Consider the following 25601-nt stretch of genomic DNA (forward strand, 5'->3'; position numbering starts at 1 on the left):
TCTAGCAACAGATCTTTCCTTAACTGGTGTCCCTAGGAAGCAGGACTACCTGAGAGGTGACCCTGGGATAAGATTGGCAGGGGGCCATGGCAGTTTCATTCCTGGATGTTTATGTGTACACAATTTTCACTACCCTGAATGCTTTTTCTTCTCCTGTATGATTTCTCCTTGACTTTTAAGGTTCAGATGAAATATTTTCCCCATATAAACTTGGCAGAGTTCTTGTAATTCACCTAGGTTTTATATTCTGCATCTGTAAATAGAAGCTAATAATATCCTCTTCACTGAGGATTAAATGAGACATGGGATTGAACCCAGGTCTAGCTAACTCCAAAGTCATTGCACTTAAACAGTGTATTAGGCCATTCTTGCATTGCTATAAATAAATACCTGAACCTGGGTAATTTATAAAGAAAAGCGGTTTTATTGACTTGCAGTTCAGCAGGGTGTACAGGAAGCATAGTGGCTTCTGCTTCTGGAGAGACCTCAGAAAGCTTTCAATTGTGGTGGAAAGCAAAGGGGGAGCGGGTTGTCTCACATGGCAGGACTGCTCCTGCAAGAGAGAGAGAGCAAGAGGGAAAGTGCGACATACTTTTAAAGAACCAGTGTCATGAGAACTCACCATCATGAGAACAGCACCAAGGGAGATGGTGCTAAACCGTTCATGAGAAACATCTCCATGATCCAGGCACCTCCCACCAAGTCCCACCTCCAACATTGGAGATTACAATTCTACATGAGATTGGGGCAGAGACACAGATTCATAACATATAAAATATAACGCTCAAGATATTTTAAGCTACTACACACTTTATTTTTTCCTATTCTACCATTTGTATGGCAAACATTCTTTCTAAAGATACCCTTATTATCTGCATTGGTCTTTTGACCCTAGGCATTCACTACCTTTTATTGATAAATATTATTTTTTGGTATGGATAATCAAGCATTTATTGAAAAATATTTATTGAACCACATTTATGTATTAAACGTATGCTAGATCAGGAGATACAAAGAATAAGAAATCGTTCTTATGAAGGGACTGAAAGACAATGTGACATGGTCTTGCAAAAAGTAACATTGAATTGTAAATTGGGATATTACAATGAAATGTCGTATGTGTAGGTCTACAGCTTGAAACTAGGGTTTTCTGTTTCCAAAATAATGTTAAGCTTTTGAAAGCAGGAACCAGTCTTCTATTTCATTCAACTTTTCATTATTTTTAGCCTAGTGTCCTGTTCTTAGTAGGTGTTGGGATTTATCAATATATTTATTGATTTGCTTTAGTAAAATAGAAGCTCTCTATTACATATTAGTTACTTGTAGCTGTATAACACATTACCCCAAAATTTAGCTGCTTAAAGCATCAGAGATTTGTTATTTCACACAGGTTCTGAGGATTAGGAATCTGAGATTATCTGAACTGGTTGGTTCTCGCTCAGGGTCTCTCATGAGTTGTAATCAAGTTGTCAGCTGGAATTGCAGTCATCTGAAGGCTTGACTGGAGCTGGAGGATCTGCTTCCAAGATGGCTTACTCACATGGCTTTTGGCAGAAAACCCCAGATTCTTAGCATGTGGGCTTCTCAACAGAGCTACCCGAATATTCTTACATCATGGCAGCTGGCTTCCCCCAGAGTAAGTGACTCACAAAGAAGAGAGAATAAGCAGGAATTGCAATGCCTTTTATGGTCTAATCTCTGAAGTTGTGCACATCACTTCTGCTTTATTCTATTCATTAGAAGTGAGTCACTAAGTCCAGTACGCACTCAGGGGAGGAGAATTAGGCTCTACCTCTTAAAGGAGCAGTAACAAATAATTTGTGGATATATCTTAAAGTTACCACAGTACACTAACAGCACAAAATGTACTCTATCATTATTTTCTTTTTGAGCTCTGTAGGCTGAGGGCAAAACTTCAGAAAATAGGAAGATGAAGGCAGGGAAAATAAAGAGGGACTGGGAGAATGCACAGGGTAGTTTAGAGGGAATGAGGGTCTGGCATAGGGCAAAGAATCTACACAACCTGGGAATGTTATGTTCTGATGTCTTAGGTATTCATAAGAAGGGGGCTAAAGAGAATGACAGTGAGAGATGGAAGTGGGGAAAGAATGAAGAAGAACAAAATAACTGAGAGAAAACAAGGATAATTGTGTAGAAAGTGAAAGGGCAAGAGAAGAAAATAAAATAAAATACCTCTAGGAAAAAATCTCTGCAATCAGTCAAAAGCTGTTGCCCAGCTGTGAAGCAAATAAGCCCATTGGAACTGTCCAAAGGGGCTATTTTCTAAAATCTTTATTGTATAGTATCTGAGTATAACTGTTTGAGACATTTTTATGGTGATTTAGGTGCCAATGCTGAAAAGAATGAATTAAGATTCAAGAGTAGAACAATTTATAATTATTTTAAAGAAAATATATGGAGAGAAAAAGATAAGAATTGGTAGAAGTTTTTTTGTATAAAAGATTTAGAAATAAAGTTGTTATCAGAGACAATAATTATATAACTGAAGAGTCATTGCTGGGCACATTATGAACACATTTAGGCTATGAAAAGTGAAATATAAATGTGTGATGAAACCAAGGCAAGGTGGAATTAAAATTCCATCCTTCCTCATTCCCCTCCTAATTACTTAGTGGGGAGAGAGAAAGTATTGAAGTCATTTCATCTTTTTGACATACAGATATAGAGAAATTTCATTATAATCTTGTGGCATGTTTAGATATCAGAGATACAACATGTGGAACTGACATAACATACATGCAAACTAAGTGGTCAGATAGATTTACTGCTTTAGTTGTGTAGGTCAATTACACAAAGACAATTTATATGACCAGGATATTATTTAGAAGGAAAAGAGATAAGACTCATGCAAATAAACTGGCAAGACTTAGTTAAGTATCAAGAGAGACATTGTAGAGTTTAGACAATGCAGAGTTAATAGGAAGAGGAGTATCTTAGAAACATCAATAGGAGAAAGAAGCAATTGATGAATGGAATTAGGCATATGATTTAACTTGGCAGCAATGGTCCCCATGAGAAGGGAGTGTCCAAAATAAGTAAAGTTCAAGGGATGTAACTAGACTGTTAAAAAGCAGAGTACAGACTTTAAAGATAGTCAGTGGAGGCCCAAAATGGGGATTTTTGTCTTACTCTTAAGCATTAACTCACCTAAGAGCGAACAATGATGATGATCTTTTACATAAAATATGAAAAAATAAAAGACTATCAGCTTTGATATTGACAGGCACATTTTTCTTCACATCAGGGGGCCTATTTTTGGTCTATTTTCCAACATTTAAATGAAGAAAGGGTTTTCTAGTATTTCTTTTGGTTATAAACATAGTTTTCTGATTTGGAAAATTTAGGAAAATATAAAAGTGCATAAAAATAAATTACAACTATACAACCCATTGACAACTGTTAATATTTTAGCACATTTCTATGTTTTGTTTTAATATTTATGATTTAAAAGATTTTTTTAAAAACAGTTTTGCATACTGCTTACTTTACTCAATATCATATCAGGACAATTTTGTCATTGAAAATCTCTTGTAAACATCATTAAATTTATTACCTTTTAATTTTTGAATAAATTTTAAGGGGCATAAGATAGTTAATCCTAATATTTACTAAAACATTATAATACAAAATAGAAAATAAATGATACATGTTTAAATTATTAATGGTTGAAACTGTTGACTACCTACTGTGATAATAACAGGTAATACTAATTAGTTACTCTGCCACAGGAACTGTTCTAAGTACTTTGTATGGATTACATCATTTAACAATCATATTAGCCATTATGAGGAACCTATAATTATTATTCCCATTTTACTTAAAGAGGTTTAGTAATGTGGCTCAAGTTCTCACAGCTAGTAAGTATGGAGCTGAAATCCAAACAAGGCAATTTGACTCCCAAGTCCATCTTTCTAAATTTATACATTTTGCATTATATGTTTAAGCCTTGCATTAGGAACTGGAGATAGACTGATAAGGAAACCATAGAGGGTCTGCTCTTTCTGAGCTGTAGTGTGTAGAGAAACAATTATTAACAAATAATTAACATTTTAAATGTATAATTACAAACTGAAATCAGCACACTAAATGAAAGGAACATAGATCGATAATAGACAACAGGAGCCTGACTAAGTGAGTAAACTGGGGAAGGCTTCCTGGAGGAGGTGACACAAGCTGACAGCTGAAGAATGAACAACAATCAGTGAGGTAAAGGGGAAAGATACATTCCAGACAGAAGGAATAGCATGCAGAAAGGCCCTACGGTGAGAGGGAACATGAATGTTCAGAAAACTGGAAGAAATTCAGTGTGACTGGGGCTCACAGATTGTATGGGAGCAGGCCGTGGCCCAGGAATGTAGGGCATGCTGAGGATTTTGAACTTTAAGGACAATGGAAATCTCAGAGTTTTATGTAGGTGGTGACATAATCAGATTTATTTTGAAAGGATCTTTCCATCTGAAGAATGACAGACATACTGGAGGGAGGCTAGAGGGAATGTGGGGTGGATTTCTGGTAGACTTTTGCTGAAGTCAAATAAGAAATGAAGATAACTTGGTCTAAGGTAGTGGCAGGAAAGGTGGAAAGACCTGAACATATTTAAGAGATATTTAACAGGTAAATTTGAAAATGGTGATGGAGTTAGTATGTTTTCTATGGGCTGAGATAGACAATACTAGAAGACCAAAATTTAGGAGGGCAGATCATGAGTTCAATCTTGGAAACAGTGAGTTTGACATGTGAATATTTTGAGTATGCAGTTGCCTATTGAGTGTGGAACCAGAGTCTTTGCCATAGAGATTTAATCAATTTGATGAATATGGGTAAAAAAAAAAGAAGAAGATAAAATGCAAAGAGAATGTAGTGGGCTCTGGGGAGCACTATTTCATGACTGGGCAAAGAATTATGAGTTATCAAGGAAAATTTAGTTAGAAGAGCATGTTAACTAGATTGGAATTGTTGGCAACAACTGAGGGTATACTGGAAGTTGGTGATGATGAATTTATGGTGATTCTTGTCTTCCCTGAGGTGTGACTCTGCAAACAGCACCACAGAGGCAAGGAAGCCTGGTGGCAAGAATGACCCAGAAAGGTTTTGTAAGATATGTGAAATGAGAAGGTTGAGTGTCAGAGGATTCAGGCATATGATAGCATAATTTACCATTCATTTTTTTTAAACTTAGAAAAGGGTTTCTTAAAAAAAAATTTAGGCTTGGCATGTGTCTCACACACCTGCAACCTCAGCACTTTCGGAGGTCGAATTGGGTGAATCGCTTGAGCTCAGGAGTTCGAGACCTGGGCAATATGGTGAAACCCCATCTCTGCCAAAAATATAAAAAATTAGCTGGGCATGGTGGCACATGCCTGTAGGCCCAGCTACTTGGGAGGCTGAGGTGGGAGGATAGCTTGAGCCCAGGAGGTGGAGGCTACAGTGAGCTGAGATCGTACCACTGCACTCCAGCCTGGGTGACAGAGTAAAACCCCACCCACTCATCCCCCCACCCCAAATTTAAATAATTCTGAGAAATACCTTTTATGCATAAACATTTGTCTCTTTTAAATATTTCTTTTGGAGAAATTCCTATAAGAATTACTCAAAAGAGTAAGAATGACTTTCAGCCTTTTAAATGACATTGCCAATTTGTTTCCAGATTCCTCTAATCTTGTTTGCATGGGGGCAGTGGCTGTTCTAATTTTTATTCTTTGTGTTTTGACAGGCTAAAAGAATGTATCCTTCAAATTCTTCTTTCTTACTCTCTTTCAGCTGCTGTGTCATGAGTAATTTTCTTTGGTTAAGGTGCATATCTCATGCACATGTGAGAAGGTCTTCATGTTGCTTTGGAACAACAAAGAAAACTTTCTGGTTATTGAATCTTTGGGTCATAAGCACTTTCCCTCTCAACCACTAAAGATCTTACTCCATTTTGTTGTGATGTTTTATGATATGGACAAAACTGAGGCCAAATTGTTCCAAGAAGAGGGAAATGCAAAGGCCCCAAGGTGGAGAATGCTTGGGAAGAAAGCCAGTGTTACCACAGTGGAGAGAGACAAGAGAGAAGTGGAGAAAGAGTGAGAGAGCAGGTACTGGGAGATGAGGCCAAAGAGATAGTGCAGAATCCAAATCATAACCAAGTCCTGAAGCCAGGGTGAGGAGTGTGCATTTCATTTTGAGTGAGATGAGAAACCACTGGGTGGTTGTAAGAGGGGGAGTGAAGTGGTATGATTTGCATTGTAAAGCAATTGCATGGTTAGGGTTGGCACACACAGGCAGGGTGTAAGTAGAGGCCTCTTCGGGCTACTGGTTCTCAGGTAGTTCAAGGGCAGAAATGGGGTCTAAAGCAGGCATGGGGTGGGGACTGTGCGGTGACACAAATAAGCCCTCCCAGATCAGTTATTTCTATGCTGATGTCTAAATGGAAAAGCCTGAAGAGGACTCTCCCTTCGGCTTTAAGGCCTAGGGTACAAAAGGCAGGGCAGGGCCTGGGCTTGGGGGCCTTCATCTGCTTCTCCCTGACTAGAATGAGGAAGGTCTCAGTGTCTGTCTGTCTGTCTGTCTGTCTCTCTCTCTATCTGTGTGTGTGTGTGTGTGTGTGTGTGTTTATAGCCTGGGAGTTTAGTTATCTATTTCTTTCCAGGCTTGGCTCTTAGCCTCTTTTCTTCAACTCCCTCTAAGGATCTTCTCTTGGGAGAAGTATTCAGCAGATACTGAAGGATTATGACTCTAGGTCACTTTCTGACTATTTTCCCTCCTTTTCATGCAGGGTATGTGAGACATGGGTTCCCAGCACAGATATTTTTGGCTTTCTTATGTTCAAATGATATCATCAGCCTAATTGCTCCACAATTCTGATTAGATATCAAATTTATCATACAGTTTCTTGAATTTCCCATTGGTCACAAATAGTATTAATATCCTTTAGAGTTACTAATTAAATGTAATTTTTGGATGCCTTAGCCCCCACACTTGAATCTTTTCCCCCCTCCTTGAAACTTGACCTTAAGCCTATTTAGAAATCCCAGTTCTCACTAAAGAGTAACGCTATGAATTTTGAGATGCTTTGAAGAATGCACAGGGATTTGTCATACCCTACTTATTGGTTCTATTTTTGAGTCCATGTGAAATCTCAGCTTCCTCCCTCACCCCCAGTTTACTTTATAACTGCTCCTGCTAATCTAGCCCCCTTCTGATCTCCCTCATTACTTTGGGCTAGTCTGAAGCAACAGAAGGACTTGCTAAATTTGTATATTCTTCCTGAGGCCTGGGGCTTTGTGGGAACAATTATAAAAATTTACCAAGTCTGGAGAAGAAGGCCTTCGCAAATCTTGAGTGCGCAGGGAGAAGCGAATGTGTCTGGCGTTTCTGAGAAGATATTTGTTTATTCATAAATCATTTATTGAACATCAGCTCTGTACTAGGCATTGAATTCTGAGCTTGCATTAGTCACGTAAGTCATAGTGTTTAAAGAGACCAAAGCCTGATAGATGAAGATAGACTTTTCAACAATGATTGTCTCAGAGTATTTATAGGTAATATGATTAATTTATATACCAGGCCCAATGAGGAGACAAGGAAACATTCGATAGAGGCTGGAGAAGCTTAGAGGGGTGACATTTTAGTTTTGAAGAGATGACCCAGTTGTAGGATGAGTTAAAAGGGTATGGCATGAGTCATAACTGTGAGATAAGATACAGGCCTGTCATGAGATCTCTAAGTATCTCTGAAAGCTTAAAAGGGTAAAGATGGGGCTTACTAGGATATATGGTTGGAGAGTCAGCCAAGGAGAGCCAAGTATGACATATGAGGGCTTTGGATTTATCCTATGGACAAAAGAGAGCCTTGAAAGGTTTTAAGCAAGGTTGTTATATGACCAAATTTTCCTTTCAGAAAACCATTTCTTCACCAAAATTTTGCGCTGAGATGAATTCAAGTACCATTGCAACAACTCACATAAGACAAAGGCCTCCAATGAAGGTGGGGTGGGTAGTGGGTGTGGCCAGGAGTAGGAGAAGATTGTGTGGGGGTGGTGAGGAGGTGGATGGGATGGAGGGTGGAAAGAGAGGTTTCCAAAAGTTTTAAGAAGGTAGAATTGACAGGACATGGTGAGAGACTTGAAGTGGGTGATGAGAAAAAGGAAAAAGCATAATTTGGGGGAAACATGAATTTAGGCTTAGAATTTAGAACTTTAGGTGCCAATGGAACTTCCAGTTGGAGTGGTCCATTGGACAGCCAAATATTTGAGACCATTACTCAAGAAGGCAGTTGACACAGACATCTTAGCCTCAAAGTTCCTTGAATCCTTCACTTTAAGGAGCTTCCTCAGTCTTCACTTCAGCAAACCATATCTACAGTCAAGTCTAGATCCTGACATCACCTTCACATGCTCTAAATTGGAAGAATTAAGGTCTGGTATGGCAATGTGACCACTGGTTCCTTGTATGTTCAAGCTATCTTATTGCTTTATATCCATATCTTTTCACTTAATGACTCAATGACATGAAGTCACTCAATGAGTCATTAAGTCAAAGTCATTGAGACTTCATGTCTTGCCACGTCTTCTTTTCTCCTAGTCCATCAGAGTTGGTCTTGTTATTCCTTCCTGTAACCAGTCTAGACTGAAAAGGAGCAGTCCTGCCCTTTAATATTTAGTACACACAACATGCTCATTCTTTTACTTTCTGACATACTTATGTTGCAGACTCTTTATGTTGGATCTGGGAAGCTGAATGCTAAAGGGAAGCACATTATTGTGCAGACAGGGGCCACCACTAATATGTAGATTACAGTGGTTCCCTCAGCACTTCTGTATAATATATTTCTGTCCAGGTTCCTTTACTGAAAACTGGGACATTTCAAACCTTCACTGCTTTCTTCCTGTCTCCATTCACACTGATACCCTGCCTCCAAACTCAACTGACATATGGTCTTATTCTCTGCTTCAAACAGTTGAAGGGACTATGTCTGACTCCTTCAACCATCCAGTGTCTTCAAACTTATTCAGGGGTTCACTTAAATGCCTTTTCCTCTGGTCACAAAGGAGAAGATAATTAAAAGATGTTAATATTCTAAGATCATTCTGTGTCCTTCACTTGCTCATTTCTGTTTTACTTATTCCTTCTTTCTCCTTTACATTGATCTCTCTGTATTGGTTTTTTCTTAGAGGACTGTGAGTTTAGTATAAATTATGGAATGATATCCTTTAGGACAAAAAAGGAAAGAATGGTGGTTACATAGAATGAAGCACAAGGAATAACCCTTCTCATTTCAGCACACTGAGTACTGACTTAGAGCTGCCATTGGGTTCAACTCTAGGTTGTACCCATGAGATTGTTAACATAGGAAACTGAATTAAGAAAGTTAGAATGTCTGTTTTGAGACCAGGACTCAAGGTGATACCAACATAGACTTGAGCTTTGTATTTTATTTAAACATCTGCCTATGTTGTGTAAGATTTCCTGTACTTTTGAAACCTAATGACATGATATCCCAGATGTTTAAAATCAATTATTTTTAATTCATTGCATGCTTGCTACGTTTCAAATTCTGGGCTCAAATTATGGAAATATCTCTAATTTTCCTATAAATGTTGTGAGATGCAGTGGTGTGGAGCCACTTCATCCAGGCTCACAAGAGCTAATTTTGCACATCCCTTCCCAAACTCTGTGTTCAGTGACTTGAATCAGCTACAGCAGGAGGATTTACACTGTGGAGTCAACACTCACTGCAAATTGAAGCTTTTTATTTCTTCATTTCAAGGACCTGGTTTACCAGCATACTACTTAAGATAGGTCATATGTCCCCATTTTACAGCTGAAATTTAGGTTCAGAGAAATAACTCCCTAAATTAGGTTAACTGTGAAAGCTACATGGGTTTTTGGGAGGCAAGGCAAGATATTCTGTAAGACAGTAAGACATTGTCTTTTCTCTTCTTTTCTCTTCTTATTCTCTTCTTAATCTTTTCTTTTTCTACTGAAGTTGTAGAGTGCAATTGGATTTAGACTTTCTCCATAGAAGTTTAAATATCCTTGTGAACTGTATATCTTCCGTCTTCTGCGTGTGTTTTTTTTTTTTTCCCTCACTCTGTTGCCCAGGCTGGAGTGCAGTGGCACAATCTCGGCTCAGTGCAACCTCCACCTCTGGGTTCAAAGGATTCTCCTGCCTCAGCCTCCCGAGTAGCTGGGATTATGGGCATGTACCACCACACCTGGCTAATTTTTGTATTTTTAGTAATATTTTCTTGGTCCCTAATAAGTTATAATGTGAACATTTTGATGTTCTTTTATTTCTTCTACTTTCCTCATTAAACATAAATGGATCATAAGACAGTCTTTGAGATCTAGAGGTTGGTGTATGTTAGGTATGTTAGGTGTATGTTAGGATGTTATTTTTTGTTATGCTTGGTTTTCTAATAAATACATTTGCAAAATGTTCCCAACACTCAATTTATTAATGCTTATTCTATTACTAACCAGTTCTATAACCCTAAACAAGTTTTCTTAGTTGTTCAGGATGGGGATATGACCAGTGACCCCTAAGGTCATGGCCATTCATGCCATCATTTAAATTCTTATGCTTCTGATAAGTAGAGTATGCCCCAGTGTGCCCCTAGATTACTTTATTTAGGACTTAAATCCACATTAGTATTTACTGTGGATTTTTAGTCCTAAATAAAGTAATTTCAGTTTAATTTTATTAAAAATGTAGCTTTAGAGGTAGTTTCATTATTTTGTTGTGCAATAAGGTTTTTATTTTGTTTGAAAAGTTTCAGGATCTGAAGCTGAGGGAATTCTACTGTGAGGGAAACCCACTGTTCCTGCAGCAGCCAGTGATTTCTACACAGCAGGAGAACGTCTGGAGTCTACAGGTGAAGACTTACCTCATTAACTTAAGTCTTCAAACTAAAGCCACAATTTAAATTTTAAAGCGTTTTCTTTTAAAACATTCATGCCAAGCCAGCAAATGATTAATGTAATCCTAGTCCATTGGCAATGTGGATCCTATACATAATCTTTTTGACTTGCTTATAGAATCCAATGAAATCCTAAGTCACTCTGATTCCCAGAGTGACTTAATTCAGAGAAATGGAAATATTTTGTAGGATGAATAAAAGAGAGAAATTTATTTTCACTTTAGCCTTTTCAGTGTTATTTAAAGATGTATTGATTTGTTCTTAGTGTAGTCTTTACCTCTTTCACTCCCTTTTTACTTGTCTCTATCCCTAGTGGATGAATGAATATGATCCAGAAACTATGTTCACTTCAGCAAAACAAGTTAATGGTATTAAAAGAAGGAACAGGAAAGCATATTACAGAACTCTTTGGTAATAGACAAGTCAGAGATCACAGATCCTCCCACATTTGGCTATGATTCTCCATCAAGAATTTAGATTTCTGAGATCCATTTGGGTCTGTGGCTAATGTGCAGGATTTTCATAAGACTTTTAGGATTTGTATGGGATCAACTTTCCTGGCTGCAGGAAACATCCAGTCTTGTCCAGTGGCTTACTTTGTTTTTTTTTTTTTTAATTAAATTATTGTATGAATAATACCTGTTTATTGCAGAAAACAATAACATACAGATGAGCAATGGAGAAAATCAAAATTTCTTATACTGACTTTTAAAAAGTTTCTTACTACAAAAGTAATACAAGCTCCCATAGAGAAATTAGGGCAAAAAAAGCCAATAGAAGTTAATAAAAATACTAAGAAATCAAATTAATGCTCTATGACATTTATTCTTTTAGAACTTTTTATGCATTCAAAATATTTTTGTAATTAAAGATGAGTTCAAACTCTATACACTATATAGAGTTGTTTTTCCACTCAATTATTGTGAATAGCTTTCCAATCAGTAAAACAAAACAAAATAAAACCAGACCATGACATCTTTTTTGATGAATACATGGTATTCTGTATATGATGATATCATAATATTTTTAATTACTTCCCCACTGTTGGATGTTTAAATTATTAATAATTTTCTGGCTTTTTAGCCTTTATAAACAAAGATACAAGGCTGGGCACAGTGTCTCATGCCTGAGGCCCCAGCAATTTGAGAGGTCATGGCAGGATGATTGCTCGAGCCCAGGAGTTTGAGACCAGCCTGGCCAACAGAGTGAGACCCCATCTCTACAAAATTTTAAAAACCTTAGCCAGGCATGGCGGTGTGTGCCTGTGGTCTCAGCTACTCAGGAGGCTTGAGCCCAGTAGGTTGAGTCTGCAATGAGTTGGGTTCATGCTACTGCACTCCAGCCTGGGTGACAGAGCAGGATCCTGTCTCAAAAAACACCCCCCAAAGTCAAAAAGCAACAACAACAAAAAGCAAAGGGACAGTGACCATTCTCATAGTACATTTTTAGTTCCCGTGCATATTATCCCTAAAAATGTAACTGCTGGGCCAAAGAACTGACATCTTGTAAAGTTTGATTTATTTTTTTCAGATTCCCTTTCACAGAATATTTTCACAAACAGCATTATTTCTTACTCTTCTGTAACAGAAAAACATCTCATTTGAAATTTAATAGTAAATAATTTGTGTAACAGTTGTATTTAATTTTTTATTCCCTTATAACTTATTTTTTCTCCTTTCATCAATCATTTCAGTATAATAATAGCAGCTAACACTTATTTTATGCCTATTATGGACAAAGTACTGTTCTAAGCACTTAACAGGAATAAACTAATTTAGTCCTCTACTAACCCTAAAAAGATAGGTATCATTATTGACCACTTTTTATAGATATAGAAATGGAGATTCAGGGAGGTCAAATAACTTATCTGAGGTCACAGAGCTTCTAAGTGTTGGGACAATTACGCCAACTTAAGCAGTTGGGTTCCAGACTCCCAGCTGCAATATTGGTTCAGAAAGGGGATATAGGGAGCTGAGGGAAATGGAGACAGGGTCATCCTGGGTTGGAGGAGGTTCTGGTTTGTGGAGGAGGCTGAATTAGCAGTTAACCCAATCTGGTAGCTGTCTTACAGAGAGCCTTCAAGGACAAGAACCTTGTCTGTGAGGGCGGTGAATGAGAGAGAAATTGTTCTAATTTTCAGAACTGTTGGGTCCAGGAGCACAAAAGTTAATTTTTTTTTCTTTTATTATTATACTTAAAGTTTTAGGGTACATGTGCACATTGTGCAGGTTAGTTACATATGTACACATGTGCCATGCTGGTGCGCTGCACCCACTAACTCGTCATCTAGCATTAGGTATATCTCCCGATGCTATCCCTCCCCCCTCCCCCCACCCCACCACAGTCCCCAGAGTGTGATATTCCCCTTCCTGTGTCCATGTGATCTCATTGTTCAATTCCCACCTATGAGTGAGAATATGCGGTGTTTGGTTTTTTGTTCTTGCGATAGTTTACTGAGAATGATGATTTCCGATTTCATCCATGTCCCTACAAAGGACATGAACTCATCATTTTTTATGGCTGCATAGTATTCCATGGTGTATATGTGCCACATTTTCTTAATCCAGTCTATCATTGTTGGACATTTGGGTTGGTTCCAAGTCTTTGCTATTGTGAATAGTGCCGCAATAAACATACATGTGCATGTGTCTTTACAGCAGCATGATTTATAGTCCTTTGGGTATATACCCAGTAATGGGATGGCTGGGTCAAATGGTATTTCTAGTTCTAGATCCCTGAGGAATCGCCACACTGACTTCCACAATGGTTGAACTAGTTTACAGTCCCATCAACAGTGTAAAAGTGTTCCTATTTCTCCACATCCTCTCCAGCACCTGTTGTTTCCTGACTTTTTAATGATTGCCCTTCTAACTGGTGTGAGATGGTATCTCATTGTGGTTTTGATTTGCATTTCTCTGATGGCCAGTGATGATGAGCATTTTTTCATGTGTTTTTTGGCTGCATAAATGTCTTCTTTTGAGAAGTGTCTGTTCATGTCCTTTGCCCACTTTTTGATGGGGTTGTTTGTTTTTTTCTTGTAAATTTGTTTGAGTTCTTTGTAGATTCTGGATATTAGCCCTTTGTCAGATGAGTAGGTTGCAAAAATTTTCTCCCATTTTGTAGGTTGCCTGTTCACTCTGATGGTAGTTTCTTTTGCTGTACAGAAGCTCTTTAGTTTAATTAGATCCCATTTGTCAATTTTGGCTTTTGTTGCCATTGCTTTTGGTGTTTTAGACATGAAGTCCTTGCCCATGCCTATGTCCTGAATGGTATTGCCTAGGTTTTCTTCTAGGGTTTTTATGGTTTTAGGTCTAACGTTTAAGTCTTTAATCCATCTTGAATTGATTTTTGTATAAGGTGTAAGGAAGGGATCCAGTTTCAGCTTTCTACATATGGCTAGCCAGTTTTCCCAGCACCATTTATTAAATAGGGAATCCTTTCCCCATTGCTTGTTTTTCTCAGGTTTGTCAAAGATCAGATAGTTGTAGATATGCGGCGTTATTTCTGAGGGCTCTGTTCTGTTCCATTGATCTATATCTCTGTTTTGGTACCAGTACCATGCTGTTTTGGTTACTGTAGCCTTGTAGTATAGTTTGAAGTCAGGTAGTGTGATGCCTCCAGCTTTGTTCTTTTGGCTTAGGATTGACTTGGCGATGCGGGCTCTTTTTTGGTTCCATATGAACTTTGAAGTAGTTTTTTCCAATTCTGTGAAGAAAGGCATTGGTAGCTTGATGGGGATGGCACTGAATCTGTAAATTACCTTGGGCAGTATGGCCATTTTCACGATATTGATTCTCCTACCCATGAGCATGGAATGTTCTTCCATTTGTTTGTATCCTCTTTTATTTCATTGAGCAGTGGTTTGTAGTTCTCCTTGAAGAGGTCCTTCACATCCCTTGTAAGTTGGATTCCTAGGTATTTTATTCTTTTTGAAGCAATTGTGAATGGGAGTTCACTCATGATTCGGCTGTGAATCCATCTGGTCCTGGACTCTTTTTGGTTGGTAAGCTATTGATTATTGCCACAATTTCAGATCCTGTTATTGGTCTATTCAGAGATTCAACTTCTTCCTGGTTTAGTCTTGGGAGAGTGTATGTGTCGAGGAATTTATCCATTTCTTCTAGATTTTCTAGTTTATTTGCGTAGAGGTGTTTGTAGTATTCTCTGATGGTAGTTTGTATTTCTGTGGGATCAGTGGTGATAACCCCTTTATCATTTTTTATTGCGTCTATTTGATTCTTCTTTTTTTCTTTATTAGTCTTGCTAGTGGTCTATCTATTTTGTTGATCCTTTCAAAAAACCAGCTCCTGGATTCATTAATTTTTTAAAGGGTTTTTTGTGTCTCTATTTCCTTCAGTTCTGCTCTGATTTTAGTTATTTCTTGCCTTCTGCTAGCTTTTGAATGTGTTTGCTCTTGCTTTTCTAGTTCTTTTAATCATGATGTTAGGGTGTCAATTTTGGATCTTTCCTGCTTTCTCTTGTGGGCATTTAGTGCTATAAATTTCCCTCTACACACTGCTTTGAATGCGTCCCAGAGATTCTGGTATGTTGTGTCTTTGTTCTCATTGGTTTCAAAGAACATCTTTATTTCTGCCTGCATTTCGTTATGTACCCAGTAGTCATTCAAGAGCAGGTTGTTCAGTTTCCATGTAGTTGAGCAGTTTTGAGTGAGATTCTTAATCCTGAGTTCTAGTTTGATTGCACTGTGGTCTGAGAGACAGTTTGTTTTAATTTCTGTTCTTTTACATTTGCTGAGGAGAGCTTTACTTCCAAGTATGTGGTCAATTTTGGAATAGGTGTGGTGTGGTGCTGAAAAAAATGTATATTCTGTTGATTTGGGGTGGAGAGTTCTGTAGATGTCTATTAGGTCCGCTTAGTGCAGAGCTGAGTTCAATTCCTGGGTATCCTTGTTGACTTTCTGTCTGGTTGATCTGTCTAATGTTGACAGTGGGGTGTTAAAGTCTCCCATTATTAATGTGTGGGAGTCTAAGTCTCTTCGTAGGTCACTCAGGACTTGCTTTATGAATCTGGGTGCTCCTGTATTGGGTGCATATATATTTAGGATAGTTAGCTCTTCTGGTTGAATTTATCCCTTTACCATTATGTAATGGCCTTCTTTGTCTCTTTTGATCTTTATTGGTTTAAAGTCTGTTTTATCAGAGACTAGGATTGCAACCCCTGCCTTTTTTTGTTTTCCATTTGCTTGGAAGATCTTCCTCCGTCCTTTTATTTTGAGCCTATGTGTGTCTCTACACGTGAGATGGGTTTCCTGAATACAGCACACTGATGGGTCTTGACTCTTTATCCAATTTGCCAGTCTGTGTCTTTTAATTGGAGCATTTAGTCCATTTACATTTAAAGTTAATATTGTTATGTGTGAATTTGATCCTGTCATGATGATGTTAGCTGATTATTTTGCTCATTAGTTGATGCAGTTTCTTCCTAGTCTTGACGGTCTTTACATTTTGGCATGATTTTGCAGCGGCTGGTACCGGTTGTTCCTTTCCATGTTTAGCGCTTCCTTCAGGAGCTCTTTTAGGGCAGGCCTGGTGGTGACAAAATCTGTCAGCATTTGCTTGTCTGTAAAGTATTTTATTTCTCCTTCACTTATGAAGCTTAGTTTGGCTGGATATGAAATTCTGGGTTGAAAATTCTTTTCTTTAAGAATGTTGAATATTGGCCCCCACTCTCTTCTGGCTTGTAGGGTTTCTGCCGAGAGATCCGCTGTTAGTCTGATGGGCTTCCCTTTGAGGGTAACCCGACCTTTCTCTCTGGCTGCCCTTAACATTTTTTCCTTCATTTCAACTTTGGTGAATCTGACAATTATGTGTCTTGGAGTTGCTCTTCTCGAGGAGTATCTTTGTGGTGTTCTCTGTATTTCCTGAATCTGAACGTTGGCCTGCCTTGCTAGATTGGGGAAGTTCTCCTGGATAATATCCTGCAGAGTGTTTTCCAACTTGGTTCCATTCTCCCCATCACTTTCAGGTACACCAAGCAGACGTAGATTTGGTCTTTTCACATAGTCCCATATTTCTTGGAGGCTTTGCTCATTTCTTTTTATTCTTTTTTCTCTAAACTTCCCTTCTCGCTTCATTTCATTCATTTCATCTTCCATCGCTGATACCCTTTCTTCCAGTTGATCACATCGGCTCCTGAGGCTTCTGCATTCTTCACGTAGTTCTCGAGCCTTGGTTTTCAGCTCCATCAGCTCCTTTAAGCACTTCTCTGTATTGGTTATTCTAGTTATACATTCTTCTAAATTTTTTTCAAAGTTTTCAACTTCTTTGCCTTTGGTTTGAATGTCCTCCCGTAGCTCAGAGTAATTTGATAGTCTGAAGCCTCCTTCTCTCAGCTTGTCAAAGTCGTTTTCCGTCCAGCTTTGTTCCATTGCTGGTGAGGCACTGCGTTCCTTTGGAGGAGGAGAGGCGCTCTGCTTTTTAGAGTTTCCAGTTTTTCTGTTCTGTTTTTTCCCCATCTTTGTGGTTTTATCTACTTTTGGTCTTTGATGATGGTGATGTACAGATGGGTTTTTGGTGTGGATGTCCTTTCTGTTTGTTAGTTTTCCTTCTAACAGACAGTACCCTCAGCTGCAGGTCTGTTGGAGTACCCTGCCGTGTGAGGTGTCAGTGTGCCCCTGCTGGGGGGTGCCTCCCAGTTAGGCTGCTCGGGGTCAGGGGTCAGGGACCCACTTGAGGAGGCAGTCTGCCTGTTCTCAGATCTCCAGCTGCGTACTGGGAGAACCACTGCTCTCTTCAAAGCTGTCAGACAGGGACATTTAAGTCTGCAGAGGTTACTGCTGTCTTTTTGTTTGTCTGTGCCCTGCCCCCAGAGGTGGAGCCTACAGAGGCAGGCAGGCCTCCGTGAGCTGTGGTGGGCTCCACCCAGTTGGAGCTTCCTGGCTGCTTTGTTTACCTAAGCAAGCCTGGGCAATGGCGGGCGCCCCTCCCCCAGCCTGGCTGCCGCCTCGCAGTTTGATCTCAGACTGCTGTGCTAGCAATCAGGGAGACTCCATGGGCGTAGGACCCTCCGAGACAGGTGCGGGATATTATCTCGTGGTGCGCCATTTTTTAAGCCCGTCGGAAAAGCACAGTATTAGGGTGGGAGTGACCCGATTTTCCAGGTGCCGTCCGTCACCCCTTTCTTTGACTAGGAAAGGGAACTCCCTGACCCCTTGCGCTTCCCGAGTGAGGCAATGCCTCACCCTGCTTCGGCTCGCGCAAGGTGCGCGCACCCACTGACCGGCGCCCACTGTCTGGCACTCCCTAGTGAGATGAACCTGGTACCTCAGATGGAAATGCAGAAATCACCCGTTTTCTGCGTCGCTCACGGTGGGAGCTGTAGACCGGAGCTGTTCCTATTCGGCCATCTTGGCTCCTCCCATCTCCAAAAGCTAATTTTTACAATGTGTTTAGTGGAAGTAGCTATCTATGCCTGTAATATGTAAATTATGTGTGTAGTTTTAAGAGTATCCCTAAGAATTCTTCTCAGAAAAGTGACTTAAATTGATTTGTACTTAAAGTAAGAGTTATTTCTACTGGGCATTTAGTCAATGTTACTGATTAAAGTACTTGCTGTGTCAAAGAATTCTAGGAACTATGATATGGGTTATGCCTTGGTAAAGATTTTAGAAACTTTACCTCACCTCAGAGATTTATGAAGTAAAATTTAATGCTAATAACTATATTATAGAAAAATATTAGCGGGAATATACTGCATTAGTAGATGCCAGGCTAAATGGTTTACCGTTTTTATGTAATTTAATTCTCCAAACTCTTTGTGATAGTATTGGAAAAAATCCCAACTTTACAGATGAAGTGTTCAAGACCAGGGAAGTTAAGGGTTCATCGAAATATGACCACACAGCAAATAAGTCATAGAGCCAGAATTTACACCTATGCATGTATTTGTCTCAGACTTTGAATTTTTGCTCTTGATGCTACGTTTTAGTGCTTATCATACACATAGTAACACCTGAGTATACAATAGTTCCAAAATGTATCACTCCTAAGGATTCATATTTGTTTTTACATTTTATATTTTTCATAATATATAATTTTTATGTGTATAATTTAATAACTCAAAAATTATGTGTGAGGAAAATGTAGGACATATAAAATCAATTTCATTTATGATGAATTATAATTAACTTACAAATATTCTAAGAAAATAGCATATAAGCTATCTAAAAGGAGCAATTTGAGCATTTTGAAATATTTTTATAGACCACTTTGGTCTATAAAAGATTTCTTGACTTTTAAATAACACTGGAATTAGACCATCATTAAATTGTATACTCTCAAAAATTGCATTGAATGCATCTCTAAGAGATGTCCTAAAAGATACTATTGGTCATGCCAATAGTATTTTATTTTATATATACTCACATTTCCAAGTAAGAACTTTATATTTTAATGGTGTATGCTATCCTTCCAAAGTAACACATTGGCAATAAGTAAAAGAAAAATATAAATAATAGTTGATGTAAGAGCTGTCAGATATACTGAGTGCAACAAACATGTTTGGGTCCAAAAATCATAAATGGAAAAAGTGATCTATATGAACCTATTTTTAGGTCCCTGGTATTTCAGCAAATGCTTCTATCATCTGCTATTTTGGGTAGTGAATCCTTATCCATGAGTTTTCTACAGCTTTATAATAAGACTTGGCCATTGAATTCGTGTAGCGAAAAGCCCACCTATAAAATCAGTATTTATTTAAGAATCACAAGCTATGATCTGCTTAAGTAGTTGGAGAAAGGGTGAAAATAAACATCTGATTTAGGCACCCTTGTAATATTAGTGTGAAAGCATGACCTCAGTCATGCAACCACCCAGGAGAATGAGCTTAAGTGGGTAGGAGGTTGTGCTGTTGAAGGATCAGACAAATAAAGAATCCATGCTCAGGGCTGTTTACTGTATAAAGGCAGCTTTCTCGGGTGCTTGTTTATTGGGAGGGATAGGATAATAGGAAATGGACACAGCAATTTATAAGATTTTGCTGTTATTTTTTAAGTTTTTAAATAATTTAATTTCTTTAAAATTAAATTAAATTAATTTCATGCATGGGGTGAATGCATGAAAGATTATGTGTGTATATATGTATTTTCAAAAATTCCTATCCAAGCTTTATGTGGACTATTTCAATACTACTGGGAAATCTTTCACTTTTGTCGGGAAAAAAAAGTACCAAATAAATCATCCCCAAACACTATTAAAATTTCAAGCAGTGTTTGTGTAACATTTATACAGGACTTCCATGCTACTGACAAAAACAATGGAGAAAATTTAATGGATTCAGGCAAATGTTTATTTATTTTCTTTGCTTGGTCAGTGAAGATTTAATTTTATGCATTATGTAATATATTTTTATTAAGATGATAGCCCTAGTGAAAGGCAACTTCCATTTTCTTACTTCCTCCCTTTATTATTTAGTATTTTATTATTATTATTGCAAGTCAATTTTCTGAACATATCTAGGTAGATAGGTTTAACTGAGATTAAATTCAGATGTTTGGTTCATAGAAATCATTGCTTTTTTGATGGCGCTATTCAGGTTCTCAGTGCAGCAAGGAATTTAGACCAGTGCTTCTCAAATTTCAATATGCATATAGATTACCTGAGGAACTAGTTAAATTGCAGATTTTGATTCAGTAGGTCTGGAGTGTGTCTGACATTCTGCATATCTAATAAGCTCCCATGTGATGCAGTCTGTGAACCACAGTTTAAGTAGTTAGGATTTAGACCTTAGTGAACATGACAAAATTCATTTTTGAATCCAGTCTGAATGTTTGTACAGTTTTTGCTTATTGTAATGAGAGGTGCCAGATTTAAACCTAAACTGTATCTAACTTTATAAAATGTGTAATGCAAATGTATTATGACTTGGATTCCTATATGTAAGAGATGTAGAAATATGACAATGTAAGAAACTTATTGTTCTTATATTGATGAAAACCAAACTTATTTGCAATGCCAGTCATTTACAACACAATTCATTAGATACACTGCAGAATCTTAATTTAACAGAATGTAGATAATAAGCCATACACTTTATCTAATGAAATGGAAATCAATGTAATGTAAAACAGTTTTGAAAACAATCTGAGGATCTGTATTTTTTTTTCGATTTAGGAAATAACATCAAGATTTGTAATGAATCAGCTAGCAGAAAATAACCCTTTCCTAATGGATGGCATAGAACGGTACCCACAAGTCAGGAGCATGATCTCTCAGGGAAAAACATGTGCAATATGTGGACAGTACTTTATAACCGTATGGCTGGAATGTGTTCGATTTGTTCCTCCACCAAAGGTAAATGATGCTTTTTGTGCGAATATGAGGATAATACTGATTCCTATCCTTTGTTCTTATCTAAATCAGTTAATACTAACTAGATTTGTACCTATGATTGGCTTATAGGATAGTATACTGTAAATTTTGGATAGACAAATTTGGATAAGTGTCGGTAATAATCATCATCACCCATTATATTTACATTCATAGACTCCCAAATTTATCAAAATACATGCATTCTAGCAAAATTTCATGAAAGTTGAAAGTTTTTAATCAGTAAATCCCTTTTGTTCATGAATATTAATAATAAAACCAGAACTAAATTCTTCTCAGAAGAAGAATTGGTCAGTAGTCTGTCGTGGAATTCTTGGTGTAGAAAAGGTGAATGTGCTGGCTAGTTTATATCATGATGGTGTTCTAGAACACTAAATACGCATGAATGTGCACCTGCAACATTATGTTACCCAGGAGTTGTGAATCCCAGGGCAGTTCACATAGCCCATAAGGCGTGTTCTAGACCAGAGCTCAGCAAACTCCTTTTTCTCTAAGCGGCCAGATAGTAAATATTTTAGGCCTTGTAGACAGTGTGATCTGTGTGACTACTACTTGACTCTCCTTTGTAGCATGAATGCAGCTCTAGATAATATGTAAATGAATGTAGCTGTGTTCTAATAAAACTTTACTTGTGAATTTAAATTTCATATAATTGTTAACATATCATGAAATATTATTTTATTTTGATTTTTTTTTCAACCATTTAAAAATGTGAAAACCTTTCTTAGCTTACAAGTCTTATGAAAACAAAATTTGGCCTGGGGACCATAGTTTTCCCACACTTGTTCTAGACTATCCAATGTTTGCTTTTAATACCAGAATTCCTTTCTGCTCTTGGTGAGCCCTTGGCCTTCCTTGGGCTAGCATAGTATAATATTGGGGGATAATTTTAAATAAATTAATAAAAAACAGCTGCAGTTTCTGCCATTCTGAAAATTGTCATCTAGTGAAGGAGACAAACAAATAAGTAAACACAAATGTAACATAAATTCTGACTAACATGACATAAAAGAATGGTATATTAGTTTGCTAGGGCTGACATAACGAAGTACTACAAACTAGGTGGCTTAAAACAAGAGAAATTTAGGCTGGGTGCGGTGGCTCACACCTGTAATCCCAGCACTTTGTGAAGTCGAGGTGGGTGGATCACCTGAGGTCAGGAGTTTGAGACCAGTCTGGCCAATATGATAAAATCACATCTCTACTAAAAATACAAAAATTACCTGGGTGTGGTGATGGGCGCCTGTAATCCCAGCTTCTTGGGAGACTGAGACAGGAGAATCACTTGAATCTGGGAGGCAGAGGTTGTAGTGAACCGAGATTGCACCACTGCACTCCAGCCTAGGCAACAGAGCGAGACTCTGTCTAAAACAAAAACAAAAACAAAAACAAAACAAACAAACAAAAGAAAACAAGAGAAATGTATTGTCTCACAGTTGTAGAGGCTAGAAGTTTAAAATCAGGTGTCATTTAATTTGATCATCTTGGTAAAGGCCCTATTTCCAAACAAGGTGACTTTTGGGGGCACTGGATGTTAGGACTTCAACATATGAATTTTGGCAGAAACACAATTCAGCCCATAACCAATGGGTTTCACAAGGAAGAGTATCAGGGAAGCCCTTCTTTAAATCTGGGATAAGGGAAGTCTTCACAGAGGAAATGATATTTTAAATGACACCTCAAAGGTAAAGAAGGTCAGGTAGAATTGTGGAAGAGTGTTTCCAGGAAACTGTTCCAGTAGGAACAGTGTGTATTAATGGGAAATCACTTTTTGATTCGAGGAACTGAAAAATGGTTCAGTGTGATTAGAAAGTATTAATTGACTAGGAGAGTTGAGATAGGCAGGAGTTAGATCACAAAATACCACGTAGTTTACATTAGGAATTTGGCTTCTATTTAATGTGTGATGAGACACATTTGAGGAATTTTAAGTAAAAGAGTGGTATATCCTAATTTACATTTTAACAATATAACATCTGCATAGAGAATGAATTAGAGGGCAAGAAAGTGAGATTAGGCAGTAAGCTATTTGCACTAGACCAGCTGAGAGATGATGATCGCAGTGGCAGTGGAGGGAAATTATGGATTGAAGATGCATCTTGGAGAAAGAAGTGATAAGACATAGATTTCCAGGTTTTTTTGGCCTACAGAACTGTGTAAAGCAGATTTTTTTTTTTTATTACTAAAATAGGGAAGACTAAGGGAGAAGTAGGCTTGTTGGGGAGAGATAGAAGTTCTGTTTTTGCACATGGTTAAGTATGAGACTCCTGCAAAATCTGGGAGCCTGAGCAACCTGGAAGCTGTAGACTCCTATCTAGTCTGTTAGGCATGCTGGGAAGTCTAGGACTCATTGTTAGCTGTGAGTGTGTGTGTGGGTGAGTGGGAAGATTTTGGTAGGGAACTAGATATATGACCTCTAACATCATCTCTATCTCTAAAGAGTTTGATTCTAAATCCTGTTGTTCAAGTGATTTAGGGTATCATTATGCTCCAGTAGTCTTTGTGCCAATAAAGGATCTGAGTTGTGAATATGCTTATACCTATCTTTTTTTTTTCTTTCTTTCCGAGACAAAGTCTGGCTCTGTCACCCAGCCTAAAGTGCAGTGGTGGTGATCTTGGTTCACTGCAGCCTCCATCTCCTGTGTTCAAGCAATTCTCCTGCCTCGGCCTCTCAAGTAGCTGGGATTACAGGTGGCCACCACCACACCTGGCTTTTTTTTGTGTGTGTATTTTTAGTAGAGATGGGGTTTTACCATGTTGGCCAGGCTTGTCTCGAACTCCTGATCTCAGGTGATCTGCCTGCCTTGGCCTCCCAAAGTGCTGGGATTACAAGCGTAAGCCACTGTGCCCGGCCTCAGTGTATCTTATCACCAGCCACTCACCAAATTTACCAAAGAATCTTTTAAAAAATACAGATTATCCTACCCTAGAACTACTAAATCAGAGTCTGTAGCAGTAGGATCCTGAGCATCCACATTTTTATGAAGATTTCTAGCCGGGCACGGTGGCTCACGCCTGTAATCCCAGCACTTTCGGAGGCCGAGGCGGTCAGATCACGAGGTCAGGAGATCAAGACCATCCTGGCTAACACAGTGAAACCCCGTGTCTACTAAAAAAAATACAAAAAATTAGCCGGGCATGGTGGCGGTCACCTGTAGTCCCAGCTACTCGGGATGCTGAGGCAGGAAAATGGTGTGAACCCAGGAGGAGCAGCTTGCAGTGAGCTGAGATCGTGCCACTGCACTCCAGCCTGGGCGACAGAGAAAGACTCCGTCTCAAAAAAAAAAAAAAAAAGATTTCTAGTTGATTTTCATGTGCAGTCAGGGCTGAGAATCTCTGCTCTCCCTGTTTAGGGCTGTCCCAGTACCACAGGGAAATGGTTGTGTCTTACACACCTTACTAAGCAAGGCCTATGTGGTTTCTCACACATAACAAAAAGTTGAATATAAAAAAAGTTGAATGAATATTCATTGGTTGAATATATGAATTAATGAATTGTTAGTGACAAAGGTGTAGTATAGCTAATAGTGAAAAAAGAAAAGGAGGTGTTGGTGAAGGAGTAAATCCACTGTGGAGCACTGGAAGATGACAAACACCTTAATATGGCCTCTATGCTGGGGAGAATTCTTACTATGGCTGCCTTCAGGCACACTGTAGAGTTTGCTCTGTCAGTCTGCTTCTTGGACCCTATGCTGAAAGTCTTTCACTTTACTCCACTGTAAGCAGAACAAAGGCTCCTGCATACAAGTATGCTATGTTCCCAAGGATCTCCAGAGCCTGGATTAGGCCTTTCGCCTTTCACAGCCCATGGCCTCCCCAGGGACAATCGATGAGTGCATGTGAATGCTGATAATGTATTCTTACTAGAATTATTAGTTGTTTCATAAGTTTACATTTCTAACTCCTGGATGAGATCATCACTACTTATGTTCAGAGATACATTATCTTTCTCAAAACTGTAATTGTGAAACTTTCTTTCATGAACTTCACTATATGTGTTGTTCATCATGAGGTTCAACAAGGACAACTTTTTTTCCACCAACTTTTTAGTTTGAGAAATTGGAAAACAACACATAACTTGAATGAATAATACAATGAACATTTGTATACCCTTTACCTAGAGTTGCTGATTTTTAATATTTTTTTCCATTGGCCTTATCTGTTACTATTTTTTGCCTTTCAGGATGCATCTTGTCCAAAACAAATTTGATATTGACACAAGCCAAGAATGTAGCCTACCTAGAAAGATTGTATTATTACTTTCCAGGGCAGAAATAGAAGAATAGATTCGAATTATAAAAAATATGAATGAATGAATGAATGGATAAATA

At 38.2% G+C, this 25601-nt stretch overlaps 1 protein-coding gene across 3 annotated transcripts in view; it reads left to right on the forward strand.

The window, feature by feature from the left end:
- The window catches only part of LRRC69 (leucine rich repeat containing 69), a 115728-nt gene that overhangs the window by 75599 nt on the left and 14528 nt on the right, over positions 1 to 25601 (forward strand). For all 3 annotated transcript variants that reach the window (XM_003821138.4, XM_055116721.2, XM_063606851.1), the window contains 2 exons: positions 10778 to 10879; positions 21055 to 21234. In XM_003821138.4, coding sequence (XP_003821186.1) covers positions 10778 to 10879; positions 21055 to 21234 — 282 coding nt within the window. The remainder of the gene's footprint in view (positions 1 to 10777; positions 10880 to 21054; positions 21235 to 25601) is intronic.

The sequence above is a fragment of the Pan paniscus genome, chromosome 7 (genome assembly GCF_029289425.2).
Source record: "Pan paniscus chromosome 7, NHGRI_mPanPan1-v2.0_pri, whole genome shotgun sequence".
In the NCBI taxonomy this organism is placed as follows: domain Eukaryota; kingdom Metazoa; phylum Chordata; class Mammalia; order Primates; family Hominidae; genus Pan; species Pan paniscus.